General features: G+C 42.4%; 1 protein-coding gene across 3 annotated transcripts in view; it reads right to left on the bottom strand.

Moving 5' to 3' along the window:
- Positions 1 to 27,092, bottom strand: part of LOC115360313 (guanine nucleotide-binding protein G(o) subunit alpha) — a 118,599-nt gene that overhangs the window by 13,261 nt on the left and 78,246 nt on the right. The window contains exons 4-8 of one of the 3 annotated variants that reach the window (XR_003928330.1): positions 25,197 to 25,357; positions 15,532 to 15,660; positions 13,145 to 13,274; positions 7,160 to 7,313; positions 3,520 to 3,903 (exon numbers count right to left, since the gene is read on the bottom strand). Coding sequence is in view for 2 of the 3 variants with exons in the window: in XM_030053153.1 (XP_029909013.1) it covers positions 3,716 to 3,903; positions 7,160 to 7,313; positions 13,145 to 13,274; positions 15,532 to 15,660; positions 25,197 to 25,357 (762 nt within the window). In the remaining variant the exon portion in view is untranslated. Of the gene's footprint in view, positions 1 to 1,880; positions 3,904 to 7,159; positions 7,314 to 13,144; positions 13,275 to 15,531; positions 15,661 to 25,196; positions 25,358 to 27,092 lie in introns of those variants that run through there. The other 2 variants (XM_030053153.1, XM_030053154.1) reach the window with 2 other exon arrangements.

Below are 27,092 nucleotides of genomic sequence, written 5' to 3'. Positions count from 1 at the left end.
ACGCAGCCAGCTGGACTTGAGAAATCACACAATGATAAACGAAGACGAGAGGAGAGAAGCCGTGGCAGAGCGCCTGCAGGCTCTCTGGCAGCAGCGCCGCTCTCTCATTGGATAGGATGGCATTATTTGGCCGGGGCAAGGAGGGTGTTGTGACATTTTGTAGTCCCACGGGGGTGTTTGTGACTTCGGTGTGTGTATGAGTGCATGTGTGTATCTGTGTGTGTGTGTGTGGAAAGGGTAGACAGGTGCCTTCTGGGTAATTAATCCACAGACACCGACTCCACCACAATACCCCTGAGCTGGAGTTCTCTCTCTTGTCACACACACACACACACACACACACCTGACCTTTCCTGTGCTCACATGTAACATACTGTATGTAAAGACACACACACACACACACACACACACACATGTACAAAGCAGGCTGATCAACAGCCTCCAGTGGCTCTGCTGCTCTAATTAGGAGAGGAACAGATGTGGTGGGAGGAGCTGATGACATCATCTACCTGTTCATCCAATGATCTCGCACCTTCAGCTCACTGCTGCAGAGCTGAAGGTAGAAGGGAGATAAAGCAAAAATGAGAAATAAGCGAGTTAAACGCCACACTGGCTCTGTTCCAGTCCGCTCCGCCAGGCACTTGGCAGCGACAGGACGTCCCGCGGCGGGATGCGCCTCAGTTTCTATTTAACACCGTCTCTATTGCTCATGCAGGTGCGGCGGGAGGAGTTAATGTTTACCTGCGACTCCCTGCCTTCAAACCTGCTCGCTAATAACACAAGCTTCAAGCAAGCTTCCTTTGTATTGACAGTCACACTCCTGGAGCGAGTTTGGCACAAAAGACAGAGAAGAAAAATCACCGATATGATACAAGATCAGTCCCCGAGGCCCGCCTCTGTACGAACAGGACGCACCTCGGGCTTATTAAGGCGACTTGGTGCACAAAGGGTTTCCTCGGAGGACGTATTTCACAATGCAGCCGTACACAACGGGCCCGACCCCGGGGTCACACAAAATCAATGCCTCCCATTTCAGCTTTATCTGGGAAACTGTTTGGTGGAGTCAGCACACTGGACCCCCCCCCCCACCCCCCCCACCCCACCCTGAAGCTCTTTGTTCACGGTGTTTTTTTTGTTTTTTTTGTTTTTTTAACCCTATAAAGCCATTCGTATCATATATGATACACATTTTCAATTCCGTTTTTCAGTTTAATCAATACTTGACCAAAATACTGTTGTATACCTTTGAACACTTCCCCTGTTCAGCCTGGACCATACCATTGGCACTTCAAGTACATATCATATATCATACACCAGAAAGGTCGTGTAATAACATATTTTTTAATTTACTTTTTTATATATATATTTTGTTATAGGACTAAATAAAGGGTTCAATTTCAAAAAATTGGAATTTTCTGCCAATTCTTTCATAGTTCAGGCTTTATAGGGTTAAATGTGAGAGCCTAAAAGATCAAATCCTTAAAAAGTAAAGATTTGGTGGTGATTTCCACCTGCACAAAGCTGTAAAGCTGGATGGTAAATATCGATTTAAAAGAACCATCGCGGTGTTTTTAGCGCAATATCTACAAAATGTATACACTTCACATTTCTGCTCATCTTTTCCCAGCTGGATCATTTTTTCCTCCCTTTTCTCCGCCCGTTGGTTTCCGTTCATTCCACTATGAAATGAAAATAAACCTTCAGAGACTTCAAACGTAGTATTTAATCACCAGAATAAAGTCCCCCCCATTCGTTTTCCTACACGCAGCAGCACTGTTGTGTTTTGATGACTTGAAACGGAGCGGAATGAAAGATTTCCTCCACCAGGGAAAACGTTAGTTATCGGATCTGTGGTTTATCTCTGTGTTTTTTTTTTTTGGTTTTTTTTTGATTATATATTGATTATACACTGGGAAATCTTTAGTATCCCCGCATGATTTGCAAAATGATTTCAATGTAAAATGTGGCAAAAATGGAGTACATTAAAAATCACTGGTGTGGTCGTTTAAGGAGAAACGGACAAAAAGAAAAAACGAACAAACAAAAAAATTACCTGTACAACTCCCCGCTTGTAAATTTGTTCAAGATTACAGAGCCGTTTTCCTGCACGGATCAAATGGATGCTCTTTCTTTTTTTTTTTTTTTTTTTTTTTTTTTTTTCCCCAGGAGCATGCATCACATCCGAGGCTAAAAAGCACAAAGGCTCGAAGGTTTCCACGACAGCCTTCATGTGTAATATGCAAACATCATTAGTCAGCCTGATTTAGCTTGAATATTATTCAGCCGCAGACGGACTTCACTGCCAGTGCCTGTGCCGGCTCATTATGCTGAATAAAGTCAAGAGAGAGACATGATACTCTGCTAAAATACAGGATATTTTTAGCGTTCCCTTAATGTGGGCGTATTGTGCCTTTTAAATCTGAACTGGCTGACAAAAATGGCACGGCTTCAAAATGCAGCGATGAAAAATAGAAACACACACACGTCATGCATTTTTCATAATTGGGATTAACTTTCTCATTACGTGGCAGCGCTGTGAACAGTTCAGCTTCTCGAGATAATCCCGGCGTTCCCGCGAGGGGTTTTCGAAGCTGACTCGGAGCTTCTGTTTTTTTTTTAAAAAACACGAGTGTGTGTGTGTGTGTGTGACCGACGTGAACGGACGGGCTGCCGTTAACAGGTCCTCGGCCGGGCATCACGCTGCTTTAACAGGCTCGGCTTAGCGAGAGCTGCAATCAGACCATCTAAATCTGTCTGATCTTCAGGCCTGCGAGGCAACGTGATCATCACCTTAAGGGAATTAGTTACACTAATTAAGGGAATTAAGGGAATTAGCTGCATTACTCGTATTTATATAAAATGTTGAATAGAAAGTGCAGTTCGTTTGCTCGTGATTTTGCATTTCTCTCTCTTGACAGACCGGACAGAACGATCTTCACGTTGCACAACAAAGTCTTAAAACGTCTCCACAACCCGAGCCGACTGAAGGGAGAGTGAACTGAACTTCACCCTGATTACTGCACCACTTGGCTTGAATGACGTTTTTTTTTTTTTTTTTTTTTTTTTTCACAGTTTCACACCAGCTCCTTCATGTGACTCTCGCAGATCTGAGGCACGGCGGGGAGACGGCTCCGATGTGAATCAGAATAATTAGAAACACTTCTCCGGGCGTGGGGGTTTTGGTGCCTCACAGTTTAAGGGGGGCGCTGCTGCTGGACACCAAAGATGGCTGCCACTTCGGATTAGAGTCATTCCGGCTGTTTTTAATGAGATTCTACTGTATGTACAAACCCTTCAAAGGCAATACTGGAGACTGAAGTGCAAGTTAAAGAACAGAAGAGGACACATCTGACCGGTTTGGGTGAAAATTTTCTTATTTAGGAGCCTAAACTTTTACTGAGTTTGGCTGATATGGAAGTGTAAGAGCTGCGTACCACAAGCTAGATTTCCAGCTTTTTTCTCAGAATGACAAAATGCAAATAGGAAAAAAAAAATGGGTTGCATGGATCAGTGGATGACAATCAATCAATCAATCAATCATTCAGTCAATCAGCTGATGAATTCAGAGTCAAACTCGGACCGATGGAGGCTGGCCGGTAAAGTCATACAGGTGCGGTGTGATCGTCGTCGTCGTCGTCATCAGCCCGCACACACACACACACACACACACACACACACACACTCACACACACACCACTGTGTTTGTGGTGTGTCATCAGTACAGGCCACACCCCCTCAGGTTGTTGGCGATGATGACGTCGGTGACGGCGTCGAACACAAACTGGATGTTGTTGGTGTCGGTGGCGCAGGTCACGTGGGAGTAAACCTCCTTGTGCAGCGACTTGTTCTTCCTCTCGTACTCCGACTTGATGTGGGCGATGCCCTCCAGGTACGTGTCCGGACCTGGAGGGCGAGAGAGGCAGGGAGAGAGAGAGAGAGAGAGAGAGAGGGTTATCAGTGTTGTGTTGTTTCCACTCGGTTCATTTGAAACACTGACTGCCTTATTTAATTTCACTGTTTCATTTAATAACATCTGACTGGGCCATTTCAGCTTCTAATGCCTTTCAGTTTCGATTTCTATTATTTAATTTGTCCGTAAAACGTATATAATCACATAGAAAAATATGTTCACTTCATAACCCGCGCCTTGTCACACCAATAAAGCTTCCTGAATTGAATTAAATTAAAATGAATTGATGTAAGGGGCGGTGGAATTCGTTAGGTGGAGGCTTACAGGCAGAATGAGCAGGATTTTCCTAAAAAACAATGTATATAAAAAAAAAAAAAAATGTAAAAGCAATGTATAAACTCATACATGTGTTGGTGTGTGTGTAGCTCCTGGCCAATCACAGCGCCGTGCCAGATCGAGAGCACAACATCCAATAGGAAGACATGAAAGCTGCAGACGTGCAAAAAAAAAAGGAAATCTAGCGAGGCGACATAAAGCTCGCTCCACAGCGAGAGTGAATCTGGGGTCGCCTTCGACCCGCTGGCGAGCGCTGAGGGAGAGGTCGAAGCTGTTTTCCTAGGATGGTGACGGAGTGTTGTACATTTTGGAGTGGTCATTTCCAGTGATGGGAGTAACGGCGTTACAAAGAAACGGCGTTACTAACGGCGTTACTTTTATCAGTAACGAGTAATCAAAGAAATTACTGTTTCCCCCGTTACAACGCCGTTACCGTTACTGACAATAAAATGCGCCGTTACTTACTACTAATAATTATTATTATTTTATTATCCTATTCAAAAAATGTGCGTCTTGTGGAGAAAAAGCGGTGTGTCAATTTTCAAACCGGTCGGACTTTGCAGTTTTTTGTAACTTATCAACATGCATGCACAAAGCACAAATTATAAGAAGTGCATGTGTTCCCCAGCGGCAGAGCGGATAGTATCTCCGCCTGCCATACAGAAGACCGGGGGTTCAATTCCCCACCTGAACAAGCTGGTATCACTACTTTAAACTATAATGAATTACTTTTTCAAAGTAACGTGCCCAACACTGACAATGATAGATGAAATTTGACAGCAATGTCCACACTGCAACAGCAACGCAAAAATATGTGCATTAATAAGAGGATTTAAGAAAAGAAAAAAAGTAATCATAAAAATTACTTTCCCCAGTAATTGAATTACTCTTCTGCAGCAGTAACTGAGTAGTAATCAAAATTACTTTTTTACAGAAGTAATTAGTAATTGCAACTTATTAGTTTTGTGAGTATTTGGTCATTTCATTCTGCTACCATCCTAGGAAATGGAAACTCGCTGTCGGTGTTCAGCTTAGCCAGCAGGGGGCCAAGTTTGAACGCTGAGTTTACAAACCGCATCCGACAAATCCTGCTCATTCTGCCTTTAAAGTGAATAAATCTACAATAAATCTAAATGCAGTGTGTTTTACATTCTTCTATGTTAATTTGAGAAACATGTGGAGGGACATCAGATCAGAGTCAGTAGTCAAACTCTGCACTGATCATTCAGACGGGCTCAGACGGGCTCATCAACTTCTACTTATTTGTACTTATTGTATATTGTTGTATATTGTATATAGGTTGTAGATTGTATATAGGAATGTTATATATATTTTCTATTTTATCTTTATTTTATTTTTATTTTTATTTTATTTTATTTTATTTTTATTTTTATTTTTTTAACTATTTTATTCTATCTATTTTTACTTGCACAGTGCCGGAGTTGTTGCAGTTACATTTCACTGCTGCTGTACCTGTACATTCATGCATGTGACGAATAAATCTTGAACTTGAACTTGAACTTGAGCAACTGACAGGAACGAGATGAAAACTGAAAGAAAGCTCTCATCATTTCTTTTGTGTGAACACGAACTTTGGCTTCGCCTGACGTTGGCAAAACCACGATGCCCATGAAACATGGGAAACTTTCTGAAAGGTATTTCTGTCTTTCTGCTGCATTATCGACATATTTCCAAGAATGAATCGTAATGGAAAAATAAAACAGCATTAGAGCCGTTGGCGAAGTCGTGGCCGTCGTGCCACTTTTTTTTTTTACCGCTGGCTCGCCTTCAGACATTAGTGGATCTGAGGGTTCACAGCATTAAAAGGATATAAATATAAATATATAATTATTAGGAATATATATATTTTTTAGCTTCACAGGCGCTCCAAAAATACAACATGCCCTCCTGGTTCAAGTTATAAAAGTGAGCAGCAGAATCCACGGAGCGCTTTAATTTGTTGATAAAAGTGTTGATAAAAAAGGAGAGGAGGAGAGAGGAGAGGAGGAGAGGAGGAGAGGGGATGAGAGGACAGGAAACAAGTTTGGAATCCTAATTCTCTCTTTCCCACACTCTTGCTTTTTTTTTTTTATTTTGGTTTCTGTCCATCTTGCTTTCCCACACTCTCCCTTTGTCCCTCTCTCTCTCTCTCTCTCTCTCTCTCATTCCCTCTCACACTTGCTCTTTCTGCGTCTCTCTCTCATTTTCTCACGTCCTCTGTTGTTTTTTTTCTCTCTGCGCTTCCTTGTCTCCTTATTTTTTTCTTCTTCTTCTTCTTTTCCCCTCTCTCTCTCTCTCTCTCTCACACGTTCGGCCTCGGTCTCATTTGCACTCCCTTCAGCTCTCTCCCCGATTTCATTCACTCCTTTTCCCGTCTCTCGTCCTCCTCCTCGTCGTGTTTCTGAGTCGGCAGTTTGACTCTCTCTCTCTCTCTCTCTCTCTCTCTCCCCTGTAATCCCATGCTCTTTTCTTCCACCCTGTTCCTCTGTTCATTCTTCTTCTCTTTATCTTGTCCTTGTTCCTTTTGTTGGAGCTCTAATTCCTATTTTGTGGAGATTGTGGCCCTGTGGTCTGTGAGGCAGATTCCCATTCTATTCTATTCTATTCTATTCTATTCTATTCTATTCTATTCTATTCTATTCTATTCTACTCTATTCTATTCTATTCTATTCTATTCCATTCTATTCTATTCTATTCTATTCCACTCAGCTCTGTTTTGCTCTGTTCTTTTATTTTCTTGTCTGGTTTTTTCTGCCTTTTTTCAGTTCAGTTCTGCTCTGTGTTTTTCTCGGCAGCCCCTTCACATTAGCCCCTCTGTGTGTGTGTGTGTGTGTGTGTGTGTACATGTGCACCATAGATTTGTGTATTTCCAGTCGGGTTGGTGTGTGTGTGTGCGCGTTGAGAGGAGCGTACCGGTGTATTCGGGGAAGCAGATGGCGAGCGGCGACTTGGTGATTTTGCGCTCAAACAGGTCCTTCTTGTTCAGGAACAGGATGATGGACGTGTCCTTGAACCACTTGTTGTTACAGATGGAGTCAAACAGCTTCAGAGACTCGTGCATGCGGTTCTGCAGAGGACACACACACGCGGGTTACGAAGGCCCACGAGAACGCGCGCACACACACACACACACACACACACACACGCGTGCACGCACGCACGTGTTCACTCACACACAGTCAAAACGGGAACGAAACACAATGAAACATGAAACACACACTGATGCACATGTCAAACCATACGGGGGCACACACACACACACACACACATGCATGCAGAACATTTGCCCACACCCATGCCCGCATTCTGAACACACACACACACACACACACACACACACACACACACACACACATCAGTAAAACAGAGGAAATAAGTAAAGGAGGTGAAAACTAGGAAGCAGAACAGAAACTGAGAGTTCCTCTTCAGCAGGTCAAAACATGACGTGTGTGTGTGTTTGTGTGTGTGTGTGTGTGTAGTGATAATTGTTAGTGCGCTGCTTGTTGCCGACACGGCCATGCACATCTTGCTAGCTGCTCACTACTAGCTGATCTAACTGCAGTGTGTTAGCACAACGTGTGATAGCTTTACAATAAAACATTATGAATAAAATAACACACTGCAAAAACTCAAAAAAAAAGATTATTTGTCTTATTTCTAGTCAAAATATCTCATTACACTTAAAATAAGACATGATCACCTCAGAAGTAACTTGTTTTGAGACAATTTTCACTTATTTCAAGTGAATTTTCACTTTTTTCCACTGGCAAATTTTGCCAATGAAACAAGCAAATTTTCACTTGTTTCAAGTGAATTTTCACTTGAAACGTGAAAATTGTCTAAAAACAATTTACTTCTGAGGTGATCATGTCTTATTTTAAGTGTAATGAGATATTTGACTAGAAATAAGACATTTTTGACTTGAAATAAGACAAATAATCTTGGTAAGATTTTGCGTTTTTGCAGTGCAAGAAACAGATATAATGCACAGATGTGGACGGTGTTACAGAAGCATCATCAGTAAAATGATGAAAAGGCCAAAGCTTCAGTTCCCTGGTTTCATTCCTTAAAACGAAACGTTTCAGTGACATTTGGAGTTTTAGGAGTTCATGTTTCTTCACCAGGCTCTCGTTACTCATTGTGTTTTTTTTTTGTTGTTGTGCATACTCCTCATTTTTTGCCATTTTAAAAGAAACGTATTTATTCTACCCAATTAAATCTTGACCAAACCTGAGCACGTTGTGGTTTGGTGCTAAAATAAAGAGGAGGAAAATGCGACTAAACTTTTCTGAGTCGAGAGCCAAGTGAAGACGGCTGGCAGACATTTCTCATGTTAGTTTCTCTTCAAGGACAAGTTGAAAGCAGCCTCTCTTTCTCTTTCTCTCTTTTTCTCTCTCTCTCTCTCCAGGTGTGATTGATTATTGGCTTGTTCAGGTCAGGGGCGGGAGCAACAGGCAGCTGCTGAGGCCAAACAGCCAATCAGGTTGGACCAACAAACAGCGCACAACAGAAACGGATTGATCTGATGAAACCGGATTGATTCTGGAAACTGGAGAGAGAGAGAGAGAGAACGACAGCTAACACAGACAGAGGCGCTGCTTTCATGGTGAGTATATGAACCTATCAGGGGGTTTCATACCTGTGTGGGTGGAGCTTCTGCAGAAGATCTGACAGCTGATTGGTTAGAGAGGACAGTCGATGGGCGAGAGTGACAGGAGGAGTGGAAGGAGCCAGAGATGCTGCAGGGTGGAGCTTAGAGCAGGAACGGAAAACGCAAGAGTCCGACTCCCTTTGGCGTGACAACCCCCCCCAACATATATATGCAGAGCAGTCACACACACGCGCACACACACACACACACACACACACACACCCACACCTAGTGCAGAAAGGAAAGTCTTTAGAGGCGGGCAGATAAGACCTTAACCAAACAGTTTTCACCCAGAGCAGTTATCATTACAGAGAAGAGTAGCAACACCGTGTGTGTGTGTGTGTGAGTGTGTGTGTGTGTGTGTGTGTGTGTGTGTGTGATGCTCTTAAGCTTGCAGTTGTTCAGAAAGAAAACGGAGGACAGGCAGAGAGAAATAAACTGCAGGCGGTTCTTGAGTTGAAAAGAGGGAATTACAAAGCAGGCTTAATCTGTGTGTGTGTGTGTGTGTGTGTGTGTGTGTGTGTGTTTCCATACAGCACACAGATGCTTGTGTACCTGGTTAATGGAGTCAAACTCAATATTATCTAAAGTGAAAAGCTCTCGTGCCGCGACAGGAAAATGACTTTTTTCTGCGTCACTGCATCAGGATGAAAAAACGGATAGAAAAAAAAAAAAAAAAAAAAAAAAAAACCCTGACATGTGGTTTCACCTCGCATCGATCCGGTAACGTCACACCCATATCACACTGCAGACGAGAAAACGGGAAAACAAATAGTGGAGCGGTGTTTTCCTGATGTCTGCAGAGCTGTGCTGTGGCTCCTTTGTTTCTCTGGGTGTAAATGGAAATGGATGTAAATCGTCTGCGCTCAGTTTGTCTTCCTCTCGGTAATTCACTTTATTGCCCTCCGCTGCGCTCGTATGAAGGACGAAAAATGACAAAACAATAAACAAATGAATAAATAAATAAATACACATAAATATATAAATGCATAAATAATTAAATTAATAAATATTTCTACATGTATTTATTTATGTTTTTATTCATGCATTTATTTATTTATTTGTGTATTTCTACATTTATTTATTTATATATTTATTTATTTCTACATTTATTTATTTATGTATTTATTTATTTATGTATTTATTTATTTCTACATTTATTTATTTATTTATTTATTTATTTATACTTTTATTTATTTATACATTTACTCATTTATTTATTCCCCAGTGCACGAGGAGCACGAGGACACCGGCTCTGACTCTGACTGCGGGAATCAGCTGTCTGAATGTCTGAATGTCGCAGGTTAAAACACAAAGCTGGACGGTGTTATGTATCATTTTATGACTCATTTCTTATTTACTTTCACTTTCTTATTGATCGATTTGCTGAGAAATGACGAGTTTTTGCCTGTTTGTCTGTCTGTTTTTTTTTTTTTTAATTAATTAAACATAGAAAGCAGGTATACATTCGAAAGCAGCCTCTATATAGTCAATAGCAGAGTAAATAATGAAAAAAAAAAACGAACTAAGGTTGGACCGCAACAATTATTACGTTTATAACTAAGTATCCATGATTATCACATATAGAAAAAGAAGAAAAGAAAGAAAAATACCTGCACTTTCACACAATTTTTTTTTCTTTTCTTTTTTTTTTTTGTCTGATCAGACGTTTTGTCTGATGGCTGGCTCATGTGATCGGCCGTCGGAGCGTGACGTCGGGTTGCATTTCGGCAAAAGTTGAATCTGGTTCAACGTCTTGCCAGGCGGAAAGACGCTGAACCAGATAAATGGGGATAAATGTCCATTTCTGCCAGATTCTGAATTCATCCTTACTCCCGGCGGGACTTGTGCTTGTTTATAATAAGAAAAAAATACACAGGATTGAAATCACTGATTCACTCCTGTGAAAAACAATAATGTTAGCAGAGATGTTGTAGTAATGCTCTCCAGACAGAGCTTTACACTGTTAGATATCAACCGTCTGTGATGGTCAACACGATGCAGGAGTTAGTCTGGGATTAAGTTTTTTTTTTTTTTTTTTTTGGCGAACCCACATTCCCTCGACCTGCCTTATCTACTGCGACTTCAATTAGTGATTTCCTTTTTTTTTTTTTTTTTTTTTTTTTTTTTTTGCTGCTGGCCATCCCCTTTATGCAAAAAGTGACATGTCTTGGACTCCACCGGGCTGCATTTTGCATTTATATGTTGTAATGCAGCCACACGTCTTGGAGGTTGCTCCTGTTGGAGAAACTGGCCTCAGTCCTCGTCTGCGATGGATTTCTTTTGCATGATTGTTGAGCGTTGGTGCAAAATGGCGGTGCTGCAGAGTGGAGGGCGTTTCTTTTTGATTGTGAGGGACTGACGCCAAAACCTGATGTTTACCGTCGATGTTTTAGATCTTTTTTGATTTGAAACTTCACTGTAGCTGTGGGAAATATCTAGCTGTGATGTCACATCCTCTGCATTCGGTCATTTGTCCAGAGGAAGAAGAAACATAAACCGAAGAGCTAATCAGGCTAAGAAATGAAAGATTCATTTTTCTACAGCACTCAAGTGGTTTAAGGTGGATTTTTTCCCCCCTTCCTTTTCCCTTCCCTCCATCATCCAGCGCTCTCCTGGTGCTCTCAGCTCAGAGGGAGGCTCGGTGACATCTGCATAATACAACACCTTTTGAACATGATTCCCAGCCTCCAGCTCCCGGAGGACACACTCCAGGCTTATAAATAGCGGTGAATGTGCTGTCAAGCGCCGTGCATTCAAATCAACTTATTTGTTTTTAGGTTAGATGCCACCATCTTGTCAGCCTTGCAGGTTGTGGTATTTAACTGAGGAACCACCAAATTAGTTCAGGGAACCATGTTTTGCCCTCAACAGACCCAGAATCTAACAAACTGAAAGGGCAGGGAAGCTCATTTAAATGAAATAAATTCAAATATCCAGTTAATTTACAGTGGCGTTTTCCATCTGTATTTGAAAATCTACAATCCACATAGTAGTTTGCCTTTGCAGCAGCCTGCAGTGTGGACATAGGTTACTGTCAGTGTCCTTCCCATTATTTAAATCAGCTCATTTGCTTAGGCCAGATGTAAGGGGATAGCACCTTAGTTAGGAGTCCCAATGCAGGCTGCAGGCAAAGAATATGTTTTGCATGGAAAATAATAACTCGCATGCACACTAATACCTTTTGTTTTTGCACGGGGAGCTTCCGGCAGTGTGGGAACAGTTTCTGTGGCTGTTCCGCCGTGTGTTTTGTTAAACAAAATCCAAGAGGTACGATGAGCACGGCGCTGAGTGGTAAGCGGTTGAATTATTTACATTTGGATGTGGACAGGAGCCGGCGTGTCGAGCCAGAGGAAGAGGAGGGCGGGCCGAAAGGATTGGAAACACCACGCCAGTTTTTACACGCCGTGTGTTTCGGAGGAGCGAGAGTGTGAAGCTGCAACAGCGCCGAGTCTGCAGGGTTATCACCTCGAGTCAGAGAGAGACGCAGAAACAAGGAAAGACAGAGAAGAGAAGAGTGTGTGTGTGTGTGTGTGTGCATATGTAAATACAGTGCATTTGGGTCACTGTGATAACTTCCCTGTGAAAGCATATGGTATAATATAAAAATAAAAGACGTTTATGCGTCTCAGCTCCACATTTTCACAGGGACACCACGTGCACGTAAAGAGGAACATCATCTACATATCGGTTTTCTTACTGTGTCGCTGCATTCGGAGGCTGTTGCACATCTTTTCCAGGATGTGCACCGGCCACACTGCACACACTGCAGTGTAACTGTGATTTACATGTTCTTTGATAACCTGCACAGCGGTCAGTCACACTTTATTTGGATAGAGCAACGCTGACACGCCACTATCAGGTGAGAGAAAACAACCGCTCAGCCACGTGTCACTCGATCTTCACGGGCGTTCACCGGATCTTTACCTAACATGAACCAAACCTTCACATTACATCACATTACATCACATCCTCTACGCTGCTGTGGCGTGACCTCAGTGGACTTTCTAGTGACACGTTACAGTCGCGTGACAGGAACCTCAGTGTCAGCGTTGGACTATGCAAATGACGTGTGAACTGAAACTCTGTGCAAACGTGCATCTGTCAGAGGTGTGAGCCATTGCAACGCCTTGGTATGCATGCGTGTGTGTGTGTGTGTGTGTGTGAGAGAGAGAGAGAGAGAGGGCAAGAAGGCCAGAGAAAGAGTAATAGAGTGTGTGTTTGTATGAAAGAGCGCCCGGCCTTACCGTGGTCTCGTCCTCGTGCAGCACCTGGTCGTACCCGCTGAGCGCCACGCAGAAAATGATGGCCGTCACGTCCTCGAAACAGTGGATCCACTTCTTCCTCTCCGACCTCTGACCTCCTACATCAAACAGCCTGATGGCCAAAACACACACACACACACACAGAAACAGAAACAAATAAAACACTGGTTTAATATCACATCACTATGAATGCAGTGAATTGATAGCACTGTGAACTGTGCGTCACTCATTCACTGCACTGATATTCATATTCAGCACAAACACGGACGTTATGTTTTACAGCCGAGTGCGGTTTGCCTTTACTTTGCATGTGACTGCAGTTATCTGTGCGGCAAAGTGTAAATGTTACCTTTGCACCGAGAACGCAGAAAGGGGCCAGGTTTGTGCCAAATGTATGTGCATCAGCTCATTTAAATGCGTGCAAACAGCGTGGGCGCACTGTGTGTGTGGCAGCACCGGCGGGCATTTGTGAATTACGCGGTTTCTTTTTGCGCAGATTTGGCGGCTGCCACAGCCGTGCAATCCTCTTGTGAATTCGGCCCTCGGTATCTGACAGTTTTAAATTCCCACTGCCATACAGTATATAATGGAATATATAAAATAATCTTGTTTTTTTTTTTGTTTTTTTTAACAGTGTATCCTGTGTAAGCTGAACCTTTCCTAAACCGAGTTTCACCCGCTCTGCACTTCTTGTCACCTTTGTGGTTTATGTGCATTTTAAATGTGAGATTAACAAAGAATCAAACTTTTCACCTGCACTGCAAAAAGTCAAAATCTTACCAAGATTATTTGTCTTATTTCATTTAAAAATGTCTTATTTTTAGTCAAAATATCTCATTACACTTAAAATAAGACATGATCAGCTCAGAAATAACTGGAAATTACTGGAACAAGCAAATTTTTACGTGTTGTCACAAGTAAAAATTTGCTTGTTCCACTGGCAAAATTTGTTTCTTGTTTCAAGCAAATTTTCACTTGTTTCAAGTAGATTTTCACTTGAAACAAGTGAAAATTGTCTAAAAACAAGTTATTTCTGAGCTGATCATGTCTTATTTTAAGTGTAATGAGATATTTTGACTACAAATAAGACATTTTTACTTGAAATAAGACAAATAATCTTGGTAAGATTTTGACTTTTTGCAGTGTGGATTCACTTCCTCAGTAGAACTGACCAAAAACAATGTATGCAGTTGAGTAATTGCCATATTATTTTTTGCAATACTGTCAATCCACAATGATGGAATTTGTATTGTTTTTGTTTTTTTACAGTGTACACATCTGTTTTTAATCAGTTGGAATGGGGACTTTGTGTTAAACTGTTTTGAGTTAGTTTTTGTCACCTGATTTATCATAATATGCTGTATATTTTGCTGATCTACCCAGGTGTTATGCATGCTGCGTATATACTGTATGGAGTATTGAGATGAATCGTGAAATAAATCCTGTATCGTAAGTATCGTGCACGTATTGTTTTGTGTTTCTCTTGTCGTTTGTTCTCCTCATCATCAGCAGAGAGTCGCGGGAGGTTTATCTCTGCGTGACGGCTAAGTTGGTAGGTAAGTTGATGGTTCACGCCCCGTGCAGTCGCAGCGTTCCTGCCGCCTCCCACTCGCTGCTGCATCACTGCCAGTAATAGTGAGAGAACTGACGCTGAAACAATAGTTCGGCTTTCCAGCAAAACAAACACACCCAGCACACCGCCCACTCAACTGCAAGTCATCCATCGATACCAAGCTCTGCTCTGCATGCTTCACTTGAGTGTGTGTGAGTGTGTGTGTGTGTGTGAGCGAGTGTGTGTGAGTGTGCATTTAGAGGAAAATTTTCATATGACAGTGGTTGAATATGCTAAGTGTGCATGACAGCGAGCGAGGAGAAAGAGAGACATCAGTTGCCAAGTGCAATGATGCATCCGCCCAGAAAAATAATTGGTGTCTACAGTTTATTAACCTCTCTGCTCTGCGTGCATGCGTGTGTGTGTGCGCGCGCGTGTGTGTGTGTACACGCATGTGCACTAGAGAGGTACAGAAAGAGAGTGGGGGCAGAAAAATGATAATTAAAGCAGAGGTCAGAACAAGAAACCTCCTCCCTCACTCCCTCTCTCTCTCTCTCTCTCTCTCTCTCTCTCGCCCCTCCTCTCTCTCATCAATCCCACAGCTCCTTGCTGTAATTGAATCAGATCTCATTAAAAAAGGCAGAGAACCAAAAATACTGACACTTGTTTAAAGCATTTCATTCTGTTAATTACAGACTGGAGGGCCGTTTCCACAGAGGCCTGCTGGGCGGATGGAAGGATACATAGAAAGATAGATAGATAGATGCACACTGGCACATGTATGAGTGTGTATATGTGTGTGTGTGTGTGTGCTCACCTGAAGTGGAGGTTTTTGAAGGTGAAGTGTGTCTCGACGATGCCTGTGGTCTTCACTCGGGTCCTCAGAATGTCCTGCTCTGTCGGCTGGTAGTCGGCTGCACCAATGCGATCTAGGCTGTCTAGGTAGCTACACACACACACACACACACACACACACACACACACGCACGTGCACACACACATGCAAAGAACAGAGCGTTAGAGAAAGTCCTGCAGCTTGTCAGGTTTGTTTTCTTGGAGCTTCACTGCGTCAAGAATTGCATTTTTCCAATTTCACGGTATAATTTAACAAAGGAACACACTTATCCAAGTTATTAAAACTGTCAGCACTGTGTAAATCTGGCCAAGGCCCTTTAGCAAACTCAAACACACACACACACACACACACACACACACACACACACACACACACACACAGATTTAGAATTCCAGTCTACTTCCTGGTCAGACGACAGCCAGGCGGCTTCACGCCAAACCAAAAATCTGTGCGCCAAGACATTTTCCCCTCCAAAGACAGAAACATGAAGAGGTTTTTACCGTGGAAACATCAAAAAGTGAAAACAGCAACAAAAACGACGGCGCTCATTGTGTCACGAACCAATATCCACCTCTTAAAATCCCTCAGACTCTTTTTGCAGAGTGTACGTTATGGATTATGGCACCGCAACTGATGATCTTTACTGATTTTTTTTTTTTTTTCCAGATTTGACCTGAATTTTAAACACACTTCAGTTTCGGTCGTCTCATTAAAGTTTATTATTCTACCGGGTTCGTTAACCATAACAGCTGCATTTACACGGACCCTAATACTCCACTAATAATCAGAATAACAGTCAGATTAAAAACGCCTCAATCTAAAGAGACTGGTCCGATCAGGAGGGATTTTCAACAGCTCTTAATCTGATGGTTTCTCTCTGGTTGGAATAAATCTATTCTTTAAAAATTAAAAAAATGCTGGAAAGTTTGAAGGCTGCCTGTTACGAGGCCAAAGGTCAAAGCGACACGGCCAGTTTTCATTTTTCGACCTGACGGGAGGAAGACGGTCGGCAAACAGGACTTAGCCGATGTTATATTTATATTTCCGGCAGATTAGACGCTTCCCAGCAGGCGAAAACACCTTTTTCTGTTCGATAAGCTGGAATCCCTTATCAGGGTAATTTCACCTGGGCTGAAGAAATACTGCCCATGGAACCGCCGCTGATGAAAACTAAACATTAGGTGAATAAACAGAGGCTGATTTTTCAGATTTCAGCCGACAAAGCTCCATGATATTCTGACTTTCCCTGTGAGGAGCAGATTTTCAAGAAACCCCACGGCCCTCGCGTGAAGCCTGACAGGAGACGGCTGTGGAAGAGGAAGCCGCAGCTGCATGTTTTTTTTTTGGTTTTTTGTTTTCTTATTTATTTATTTACCCACGGCGCTTCTATTCCTCCTCGACAGACAGCTCCAGCGAGTGGAGACGAGACAGAGGCACCAATTATTTTTCCACACCGACAGAGTCGGCGCTCCGAGGCGACCGCCGGCGGCCCGACAGGTACAGACACGCAGGACGACAAGACGCACGTCCGTCCACCCGTCCAGACGAACGGAGGTGAAGCTGTAACGGACGGGTGGGACGCCGAGCGACTCCGGAGACGGTGACAGGGAGACGGAGAGGCAGAGAGAGAAGACCTGACATTGATCGGAGGGGAGTGACTGGAGGATCTGAGCGTTTTGGAGGAGAGGCGGAGAGCGATGGACAGAGGAGATAGATGGATAGATTTACAGCGGCGTGGTCCGGCTGGGAGGCAGAGAGCGAGAGAGAGAGAGAGAGAGAGAGAGAGAGAGAGAGAGCCTGGAGGGGAGATACGTATCATATGAACACTTCAGAGAGATCACTGGGTTTTCTTTGCAATTTCAAAGATCTTCTCAGCGCACATTAACTCTGATATCGATGAGATGATGAATCAATAATCATCACAGTTTTGCTATTTGTTTTTTTTTGTGTTTTTTGTTGTTTTTTTTGCAGTATGGGTTAGTTTGCAGTAGAGAGAGACAGGAAAATGGATTCAAACACATGTTGGGAGTCAAGCGAGCCACGAGGAGAGAGTGGAAGTCACCTCTGTTGTGAAGGGTTCACCTGTTAAGGAGGCTAAACTCCTTCAGTGTTTGTGAGGAAATTTTATGTATTTTTTATCAGTCCTTTATTGAAAGTATCTTAACGTTCTCTTTTATTTGCTGGTTCGGGGGCCTCTCGGTCAAGGACAAGCACCGCCTCTACAACCGCCTCTTGTGAAGATTTGCTCCAAGATAATTGGCACTCGCCAAAGAGACTTGTGTTCCTTGTGGGAGAGGCAGGTGGTCAAAAAAGCAAGAGGAATAGTTTCCCTACCTGACCATATCCTGTCCTCCGACTTCATCTTAATGCCGTCGGTTTACGGCGCCATTTGTGAAAATTCATTCCTTGTGCCATCAGGCTGCTGAACCTCGATGGCAGAATGTGGAATGATAAAAAACGTAGGCTACTCCATTTTTCTTGGAGCTGCGCACTGTGTATTGAATGGCCTGTTGAGGCTACACTACTGTATTTATTATTATTGTATTTATTTATTTATTTTCACATTTTTATGGTCCATTACTATTGCCTGTTGTGTATCTGTGCCACACACTGACTGTCCCTGCCTGGTATGGGTCTGTTTTTGTCTGTTTCTCTTTTCTTGTTTTTATGTATAATCTGGGTACACCGCTAAACCGAATTGCCCCTCGGGGATAAATAAAGTTGTCTGATTCTGATTCTGATTACATTTACCAGTTAAGTAACTGTGGTGGAGCTGAGTAGCTTATGTGTGCATGTTGCATTTATTCAGTTTTACTTTTGCTGCAGTCCACTTTGGCTTCATTTTAATCCACTGCAGAGAACAGAAAGTGACAAACTGTGTTTCCATTCTCACATGTTTGTCGCCTTTTTTATTTTGTCATTTTATATTTTGCACTTCAGAGGATCTAGTGTGAGCACCTGGTGTGAGATTTTTTTTTTTACACTAATTAACCAGTAGGTAATTTGAGTTCTTTTTAAGTAAAATATCAGCGAGGTGACAGTTGTTCTGGCTGAGCAGGACTTTTTCCTGATGTCTTCCTCTGAAACGTACGTAGGTCTGAGCGTGCACAGCTTCCTCCAGCGTGCCAGGAGCCAAGGTGTGTGTGTGTGTGTGTGTGCCGCTGTGTGTTTTCTGGCACAGTCTGAGTGTTGCAGCAATTACATTTGACTAACACCAAGTTTCTGTCTTCAGTCCTATCCTTGCTCTCTCTTTCCTGTCAATCTTGACAATGAAAGAAACAGAGATGGGAGCGGCTGCCCGGGCAGGAGGAAAGAAGAGTCACTCAAACTGAACATCAGAAGGTTCATTTTCAGCCGCCGTTTGGCTCTCGGTGACGCGTTCGGCTGAGCGGCTTCAACCTGCAGCCGCCGCGCAGAGAAACACACAAACCTAACATCACAGGATGGACCTGATCCCAATTACATGCAACACACACACACACACACACACACACACACACACACACACACCCTACTTAGTTTGCTCAGCTCAGTTACTGTCAGTTCAGATTGTAGACTGCATTTGTCTAATACTAATACTAATACTAATACTAGTATTCGTGCTAATATTGATAATTCTACTGATACTAATACTAATGTGCTAAAGTAAAAATGTGCTAAAATGCGCTAGTGCTAAAGCTAATATCGATACTAACACAATATTTATACTAATACTCTCACTAATGCTAAAACTAATAATGATTCTAATACTACTACTGATACTTATGCTGATACTTACTTACTTATGCTAATACTAATACTAATACTAATACTAATACTAGTAATAACACTAATACTGATACTGATGCTAATGCTGTGGAAAATCAGTGTGTGGGAGTTGAATTAGAAACAGCTGGAGAGAAAGGTATCTGTGAGATGATAACAATGATGTGTGTGTGTGTGTGTGTGTGTGTGTGTGCGTGTGTGTGTTTCCATCAGATGGAAAGCAATAGTGTTCTGCAGACCAGTTGTGATATTCAACATCATTCCGTCAACAACCCTTGTCAACACACACACGTGCGCACGCACGCACGCACGCACACACACACACACAGAGTTTCCTCGTCCTTCCCTGTTTCACTCGGTCTGGTTTCCAGCAGCCGACAGAGTTTTAAATGTGTGGAATGAGCGATTGCACTGAACGCTGATTAACATCATGTAATGGCTTTGTGCTGATAAAACCATGAGCTGGTGCCAGAGAGAGAGAGAGAGAGAGAGAGAGAGAGAGAGAGAGAGAGAGAGAGAGAGGCAGCAGTCTCTCTGATCACACTGACCTTACATTAGCACATTACATTGGCGTCTGACTCGCCGCGGCGGTAAAAACCATCGAGGGCCACAAATCACGCCCGCGGGCCGTGTGCGACTTCCCCGCGCCGCACGCGAACAAACACACTCCACGCTCTGCACGCGCCGACATGTGCTCTGACTTATTATTCAAAAACAAACACAATCTGGCCAAGAAATTTATGGGAACATGTAAATGATCTTCACTTAAAATACATTTCGCTCTCTGGAAATCTTGCAAGTGTTGCCAGCGCCGAAAATATTTATTATGATTTATTTCATTCATTTCAGTGCGGAGGATGTAAACATTATTTTTCATGTGCACAGACCCACCAACCCATCTGGTTATGGATTCTGTGAATGATAAGAAGCGGGAGGAAGAAAATCTTGTTACCTGAGCCTTTCTTGAAAATAAATAACATTAAAGATGGCTCGCCAAACGCATAAAAAATCATTTCATTGCCTCTTTTTTTTTTTTTTTTTTTGTTATTACATACAAAAAACTGAATACTGCTCTTTTGGATTTGGTTATTCATATTTTAGCTCTTTATTTGACACCCAAATCTGACTATAGATAACTCCTCCAGGAATTAGAGCATGAAAATGACTCAAATATTCATTTTTTTCTGTCATTAATTAATATGGAGAAGAAGAAGGAGGAGGAGGAGGAAGAGAACAAGAAGAAGAAGACAGAAAATAAGCAATAAATGTCACACCTGCAGTGCAAAAAAAAATCAAAAAAATCAACTCTGACCAAACATCTCCTCTCTGAATCTGAACTGTGAGGAGCCGTGTGTGTGTGTGTGTGTGTGTGTGTGTGTGTGTGTGTATGTGTGTGTGTGTGTGTGTGTGTGTGTGTGCTACCAGCTGTCTGTCAGCTGCTCGGTTGGTGTTGATCTGTTGTAAGTTTGTTTTGTTGGTCTGAACAATAAAGCAGAGCTGCTCCGTCTCTCAGAAACTGTTAACTATTCATAAAGTCACCACGTTAACCCGCCTCACATTCACTGTCGACAATCTTGTTTTGCTTGAAATAGACAAACAGATAAATAAATAAAGAAGAATCTGCCAGTGGGATGAGATAATCCCATTTCTCTCCGGTGCAGTTGCACTTGTTTCAGAGCGTTTTCCTGGGAACAAATACAAATATGAATCTGCTGGAAACACGGCGGAACGAGGCGGATCAGCCACTAGGATCTGGAAAAAAATGACACTTCACTGCAAAAACGCAAAATCTTACCAAGATTATTTGTCTTATTTCAAGTCAAAAATGTCTAATTTCTAGTCAAAATATCTCATTACACTTAAAATAAGACATGATCACCTCAGAAGTAACTTGTTTTTAGACAATTTTCAAGTGAAAATTCACTTGAAACAAGTGAACATTAGCTAGAAACAAGAAACAAATTTTGCCAATGAAACAAGCAAATTTTCACTTGTTTCAAGCAAATTTTCACTTGAAACAAGAGACAACTGTCTAAAAACAAGTTACTTCTGAGGTGATCATGTCTTATTTTAAGTGTAATGAGATATTTTGACTAGTAATAAGACAAATAATCTTGGTAAGATTTTGAGTTTTTGCAGTGTTGATTCAAGAGTCGGCTATCTCTGGTAAAAAAAAAAAAAAAATGGGTTGATCTCATCTCACTGGCAGAATTTTAGTTTTTTCTTTTCTTTATTTGAAGAAAAATAAGATTGTAACCCTGAAGCTGAGGCGGAGCGACTTGTTGAGAGGCAGATTTTTGCGGTGGCTCGGATTTTAAAATTGGTGGAAATATTTCAAAGTCAGAATATGGAGCCGGGCGGGGCTGGTGTGATGGAGATGAATTTGCAACCGTGAATTTCATGGCGCCGCACCACAACGGCTTTGCAGAGGAAAAACAAAACGAGTGCAGCTTCTCAGGACGTCCCGTCGCGTCGCTCGTCACTCTGACGGGACCCCGAGTGAAAAATCGATGCGCAGAGCGGGCAGCTCGGCTCTTTAACCTGACGTCTGACGGGCACTGCACTTCAATAAGCTCCGGTACATTTGCTTTTTAAACTAGTCGGCCCAAAGTCCTTCTTTCAGCGGCTGCTCTCGTGCACTGTCAGAAAAAAAGAGTCCATTTCTAAAGGTGCAAAGCTGCACCTTCAGAGGGTCCTGCCCCAGAGACAAGCCGCTGTGTGCTTTACTTTCTGAGAGTGTAATATGATCAAAATGGATGCCGTGTACATGCCTAGCTACTTTGCATGATGTCATGGTATGTGTGCATACATACAATGAATTTGTGTGTGTGTGTGTGTGTGTGTGTGTGTGTGTGTGTGTGTGTGTACACGCATATTTACGCATGACATCTTTCGGGATACTCTCTTTCTATAGCTGTGCATTCATTAGCTTGATGGAAGATGTGCATGCGTGTGTGTGTGTATGAATGTGTGTGTGTGTGTGTGTGTGTGTGTGTGTGTGCATACAGGTTTGTGACAGAGGGATGTAAATAGCAGATGCAGAGTGTGTGTGTATTGTGGTAAATAGGTCAGTACATGCAGAGCATTTAGAGAGAGAGAGAGAGGCTTCAGGCACTACATGCCTCCCTTATAATGGAGCTTTCTGCTTTCTATGCAGCACACACACACACACACACACACACACACACAGAGTCATAACCCTCTGTACTCACTGCCTTTAACCTTTGACCTTTAAAGTTAACCTGAACCTGAACTGCCACATCCAACTGGCTGAACCTCTGAGCTTCGGAGAAATCTCCACATTTTTCATTGTTTGGAAGAGAAAAGGACACACACACACACACACACACACACACACACACACACACACACACACACACACCATAACAGAGGCTGGATGTGGCCTGATCATGTGATCTCTGTCCTATCAGTGGATTGGCTGCCTGCTCTGTTCCGCTCCACAGGCCACAGCATAATAGGAAGTACGCATCAATCTTTAATACTGTGACATTTAACATGGATACACACACACATATACACACACATACACACACACACACACACACACACATACACACACACACACACACACGCACATGCAGAGCGGATGTTGTTGTTCCAGTTAATTGACTACATGTAAATGTTGATGGCTATATGTTTTCTGCCCCGATGAGGAATAACATAATAAATCTGTGCGAGTCTCTCTCTCACTCATTCTGCCTCTTGGGTTTATTTTTTTTTCTGTCTTGCTCTTGTCGTTTTTCTTTTATTCCTCCTCTCTCTCTCACAAGCTTCCTTGCATTTTTTCCACTCCTTTGTTTTATTTTTTTATGTATTTTTTTGCCGGTTTCTTGTTAAATTTCCGTCTTTTTGTCTCTCTCTTGCCTCCGTTACTCGTTTTGTCTTTTATTTCTTCAAGCGCGTTTCCTTTGTAGATTCCCTCGTCCGAGTTCCCACACTCACTTCGGACGTCAAATCCAAGGACTTTTCCAGGACTTTCCAGGCGAAATCCGCTCCAGTAAAACCTCGCCGGAGCCTCATTATCTCCATTATGCTGAAGCCGCTGCTGCGTCGACACAAATCCCCGTCAAACTGATTTCCCTTCTGGGGTTCGGTCGGTGTCTTTGTGGATAAATTTCACTTTTCATCTAATCTGGTGGCAATCTTGGGTCTTAAACTGGGTAAACACTTTAAATGAATTGTTTTTTTTTATGCAGATGTTTTTGCGCAGCCAGTCCGCTCTTTGCTGCCGTTTGTAACTTTGAGGTATTCTTATTTAATTAAAGTTACATAAAATAATCAAATAAATTCCGTTTTCAGGCCCGTAAAATGACAAGAACGACAAACTCTGCAGCACAAACAGGGATTTACACTGCAAAAACTCAAAATCTTATCAAGATTATTTGTCTTATTTCAAGTCAAAAATGTCTTATTACTAGTCAAAATATCTCATTACACTTAAAATAAGACATGATCACCTCAGAAGTAACTTGTTTTTAGACAATTTTCACTTGTTTCAAGTGAAAATTTACTTGAAACAAGTGAAAATTTGCTTGTTTCATTGGCAAAATTTGTTTCTTGTTTCTAGTTAATTTTCACTTATTTCAAGTGAATTTTCACTTTTTCCACTGGCAAATTTTGCAAATGAAACAAGCAAATTTTCACTTGAAACAAGTGAAAATTGTCTAAAAACAATTTACTTCTGAGGTGATCATGTCTTATTTTAAGTGTAATGAGATATTTTGACTAGAAATAAGACATTTTTGACTTGAAATAAGACAAATAATCTTGGTAAGATTTTGCGTTTTTGCAGTGTAGAAGTGACCATCACAAGGCGAGCAGCCACCAGTGTAAAAACACACCAGTCATATTTCCAGAAAAAAAATCCACTCATTTCTGTTTGATTTTTTTTTTTTTTAACTTTTTATGTGATTTTTTTCCCCGTCGCCTTCACACTTCTTTCGGTGTAACGAGGAAGGTGGACGTTCGATATCTTCAGGCTGAGCGTGTGGCGCTCGCAGCGATGTGGACGGACGACTCTCTCTCCATCACTTTATTTCAGTTTTTATTCATCTGAGAATCTGTAATCGCTCTGGATGTTTAGAGCTCCGTTAAACGAGGCGAGGCTGAAACACGGTGCTGAGGGGTAAATAAATAAATCCAGCTAATAGCACTTTCTCTGTTCAGCTCCCGCCCCTCTCGTTCACCCCCTCCCTGTGTTTCTCTTGTTGTTTCTTGCCACACACACACACACACACACACACACACACACACACACACACACACACACACACATATATACACACACTCAGTGTAAATCATGCCTGCTGCTTTTAGCAGTGATTGACTGAGTGTCATAATAGCTGGTGTATGATTGCAGTCACAAGATTATAAATAAATCCAGCTATTGGCTTGTGTGTGTGCGTGTGTGTGTGCGTGTGTGTGTGTGTGTGAGTGTAATGAGTGGTCTATTGATTCAGAGCTGGAAACTGTGGAATCAAGGCACAGTGGGGATACACACACACACATACACACACACACACACAAACACTTACTACTGCGCTGACAGTGTGTTGGTAGCATGCAAACACACACACACACACACACACACACACACACACACACAGGAGAATGAACGCATCAAATCTCAATTGGCGGATAATTTTTTTTGCGATAAAACTCGACCTAAATTGACGCTTTTGTGCGAATAAATCTGATTTTCGTTTGACATCAGCTGCTTGTCAGATGATGATCAAGAGCTGAAGGTCACAGCGGCCTCATCGCCTTTATTTATCGCTGCATCTCCACTGACGACACACACACACACACACACACACACACACACACAGGCAGATACGTACTACTGCGCTGAGTCGTTGAGCTGGTACTCGCGGGCGCGGCTGAAACACTCCTGGATGCCCGAGTCGGACCACAGGCGCATCATGGCGGACAGCAGCTCGGGCGAGTAGGGCTCCGTGTCCTCCATGCGGCTCACCACGTCACACACCATCTTGGCGTCCGCCTGCAGGAGGGAAAAACAACATTCATGTCACACAGAAACACTAAAAACGCAGCACAGTGGACTTTTGAGATGCGGCTGGTGATAACAGGAGGACAAGGAGAGTGTGTTCTTCACTTTGCACCGTCTGCTGTGTGTGTGTGAGGAAAATGATTCATAAAAAAAACACACACACACACAAAAAAAAAAAAAAACATGCAGTGAAGCTGCCGCGGCCAAAGTTGGCGGTCCATCTGAGTTTGATCAGACGCAGCGAGGGCAAAGCTTCAATGATGCACTCGACATTTAGACTCTCAAAACTGCAGCGGCGAGCGAGAAGGACCACTGAGGAAGAAATTACATTTTCATCTGCTGGCTTTGGGGTGAAGGTAGAGTATTTCCTGCAAGGTCAGGGAGGAGACTCTTACTCTTTTTAACCCTATAAAGCCTGAACTATGAAAGAATTGGCAGAAAATTCCAATTTTTTTGAAATTGAACCCTTTATTTAGTCCTATAACAAAATATATATATAAAAAAGTAAATTAAAAAAATGTTATTACATGACCTTTCTGGTGTATGATATATGATATGTACTTGAAATGCCAATGGTATGGTCCAGGGTGAACAGGGGAAGTGTTCAAAGTTATACAACATCATTTTGGTCAAGTATTGATTAAACTGAAAACGAAAAATGGAATTGAAAATGTGTATCATATATGATACAAATGGCTTTATAGGGTTAATCTGGTCAGTATGAGTGAGGCAACAACAAATGATCTCCTATATGCATTCAATTTTCCGTCTCTTTCTCTCCGAGGCTCTTCTTACTTTTCTTTTCTTTGCACTTTGCTCTCAAATGATCATTCTTCCTCGGTGCGAAGGCCTCGTGACCTTTTTGTTTTTGTTGCTCGCAAAACTGGCCAGATCTAGAAATGTAATCATTCCACCTGTGCAGGTTGTTCTTGTCCTAAAACGTAATACACCACACGGTGATAACGGCACATAAAAAACTCAGTGCGGACTCGATAATCCCTGAGTCAGCAGCGAGATGCAAACACACTTCTGCTGCTTCTGCACAAGAAGAAAGAAAAAAAAAGAAAGAAAAGAAGCATTTAACACTTGAGGTGCGGCCTGTTTGCATCATTTTAAGGTCAATCGATGTGGCAGCGCAGCACCAAAATATTTCTACGAGTGTGTCCAAACAGTCGCAGCCTGTTTCCAGCGATGTGATACAGCGCGGCGCTCGCTGTGAGTCAGCGAGGAGGTGAAAACCAGCGTAAAAACACCGAAAACACTGCAACCCGACACCGCTGAGATCACACACACTAATCCAAACCGGGGCCATCTATGTAACAGTATAGCAGACACAGTATTTCCATCCCTGAAACTGTAGATCAGAGGTCCTGCTGTCGTATAGAATTAAATCTTTTTTTTTTTTTTTACCAGTGAAACACTATAGTGTCAGGAAATGTGTGTGTGTGTGTGTGTTGTTTATTTATTTTTTTTTTCCTTTACTGTAATTCCAGCCAGACATTATAATTAGATTGCAAAGCACTTACGGTGAAATTACAATAAACTAAAGGCACGATGTGTTTCCCAGACGTTATCAGGCAGGGAATACGGTGACCTGGATCGTGTGGCGATAACGGCAGATAACCTTTTCTCCTCGAGACGTTATTAACAGTGAGCCCGGCGATCTGATAATAATACACATGACCTGCTTCGGTCCCGGCCAGAAATTATTAATAGAGTGCAGAGA

The sequence above is a fragment of the Myripristis murdjan genome, chromosome 6 (genome assembly GCF_902150065.1).
Source record: "Myripristis murdjan chromosome 6, fMyrMur1.1, whole genome shotgun sequence".
Lineage (NCBI taxonomy): Eukaryota > Metazoa > Chordata > Actinopteri > Holocentriformes > Holocentridae > Myripristis > Myripristis murdjan.
The sequence above is the reverse complement of the archived record's forward strand: the minus strand, read 5'-3'. Positions and strand labels throughout refer to the sequence as shown.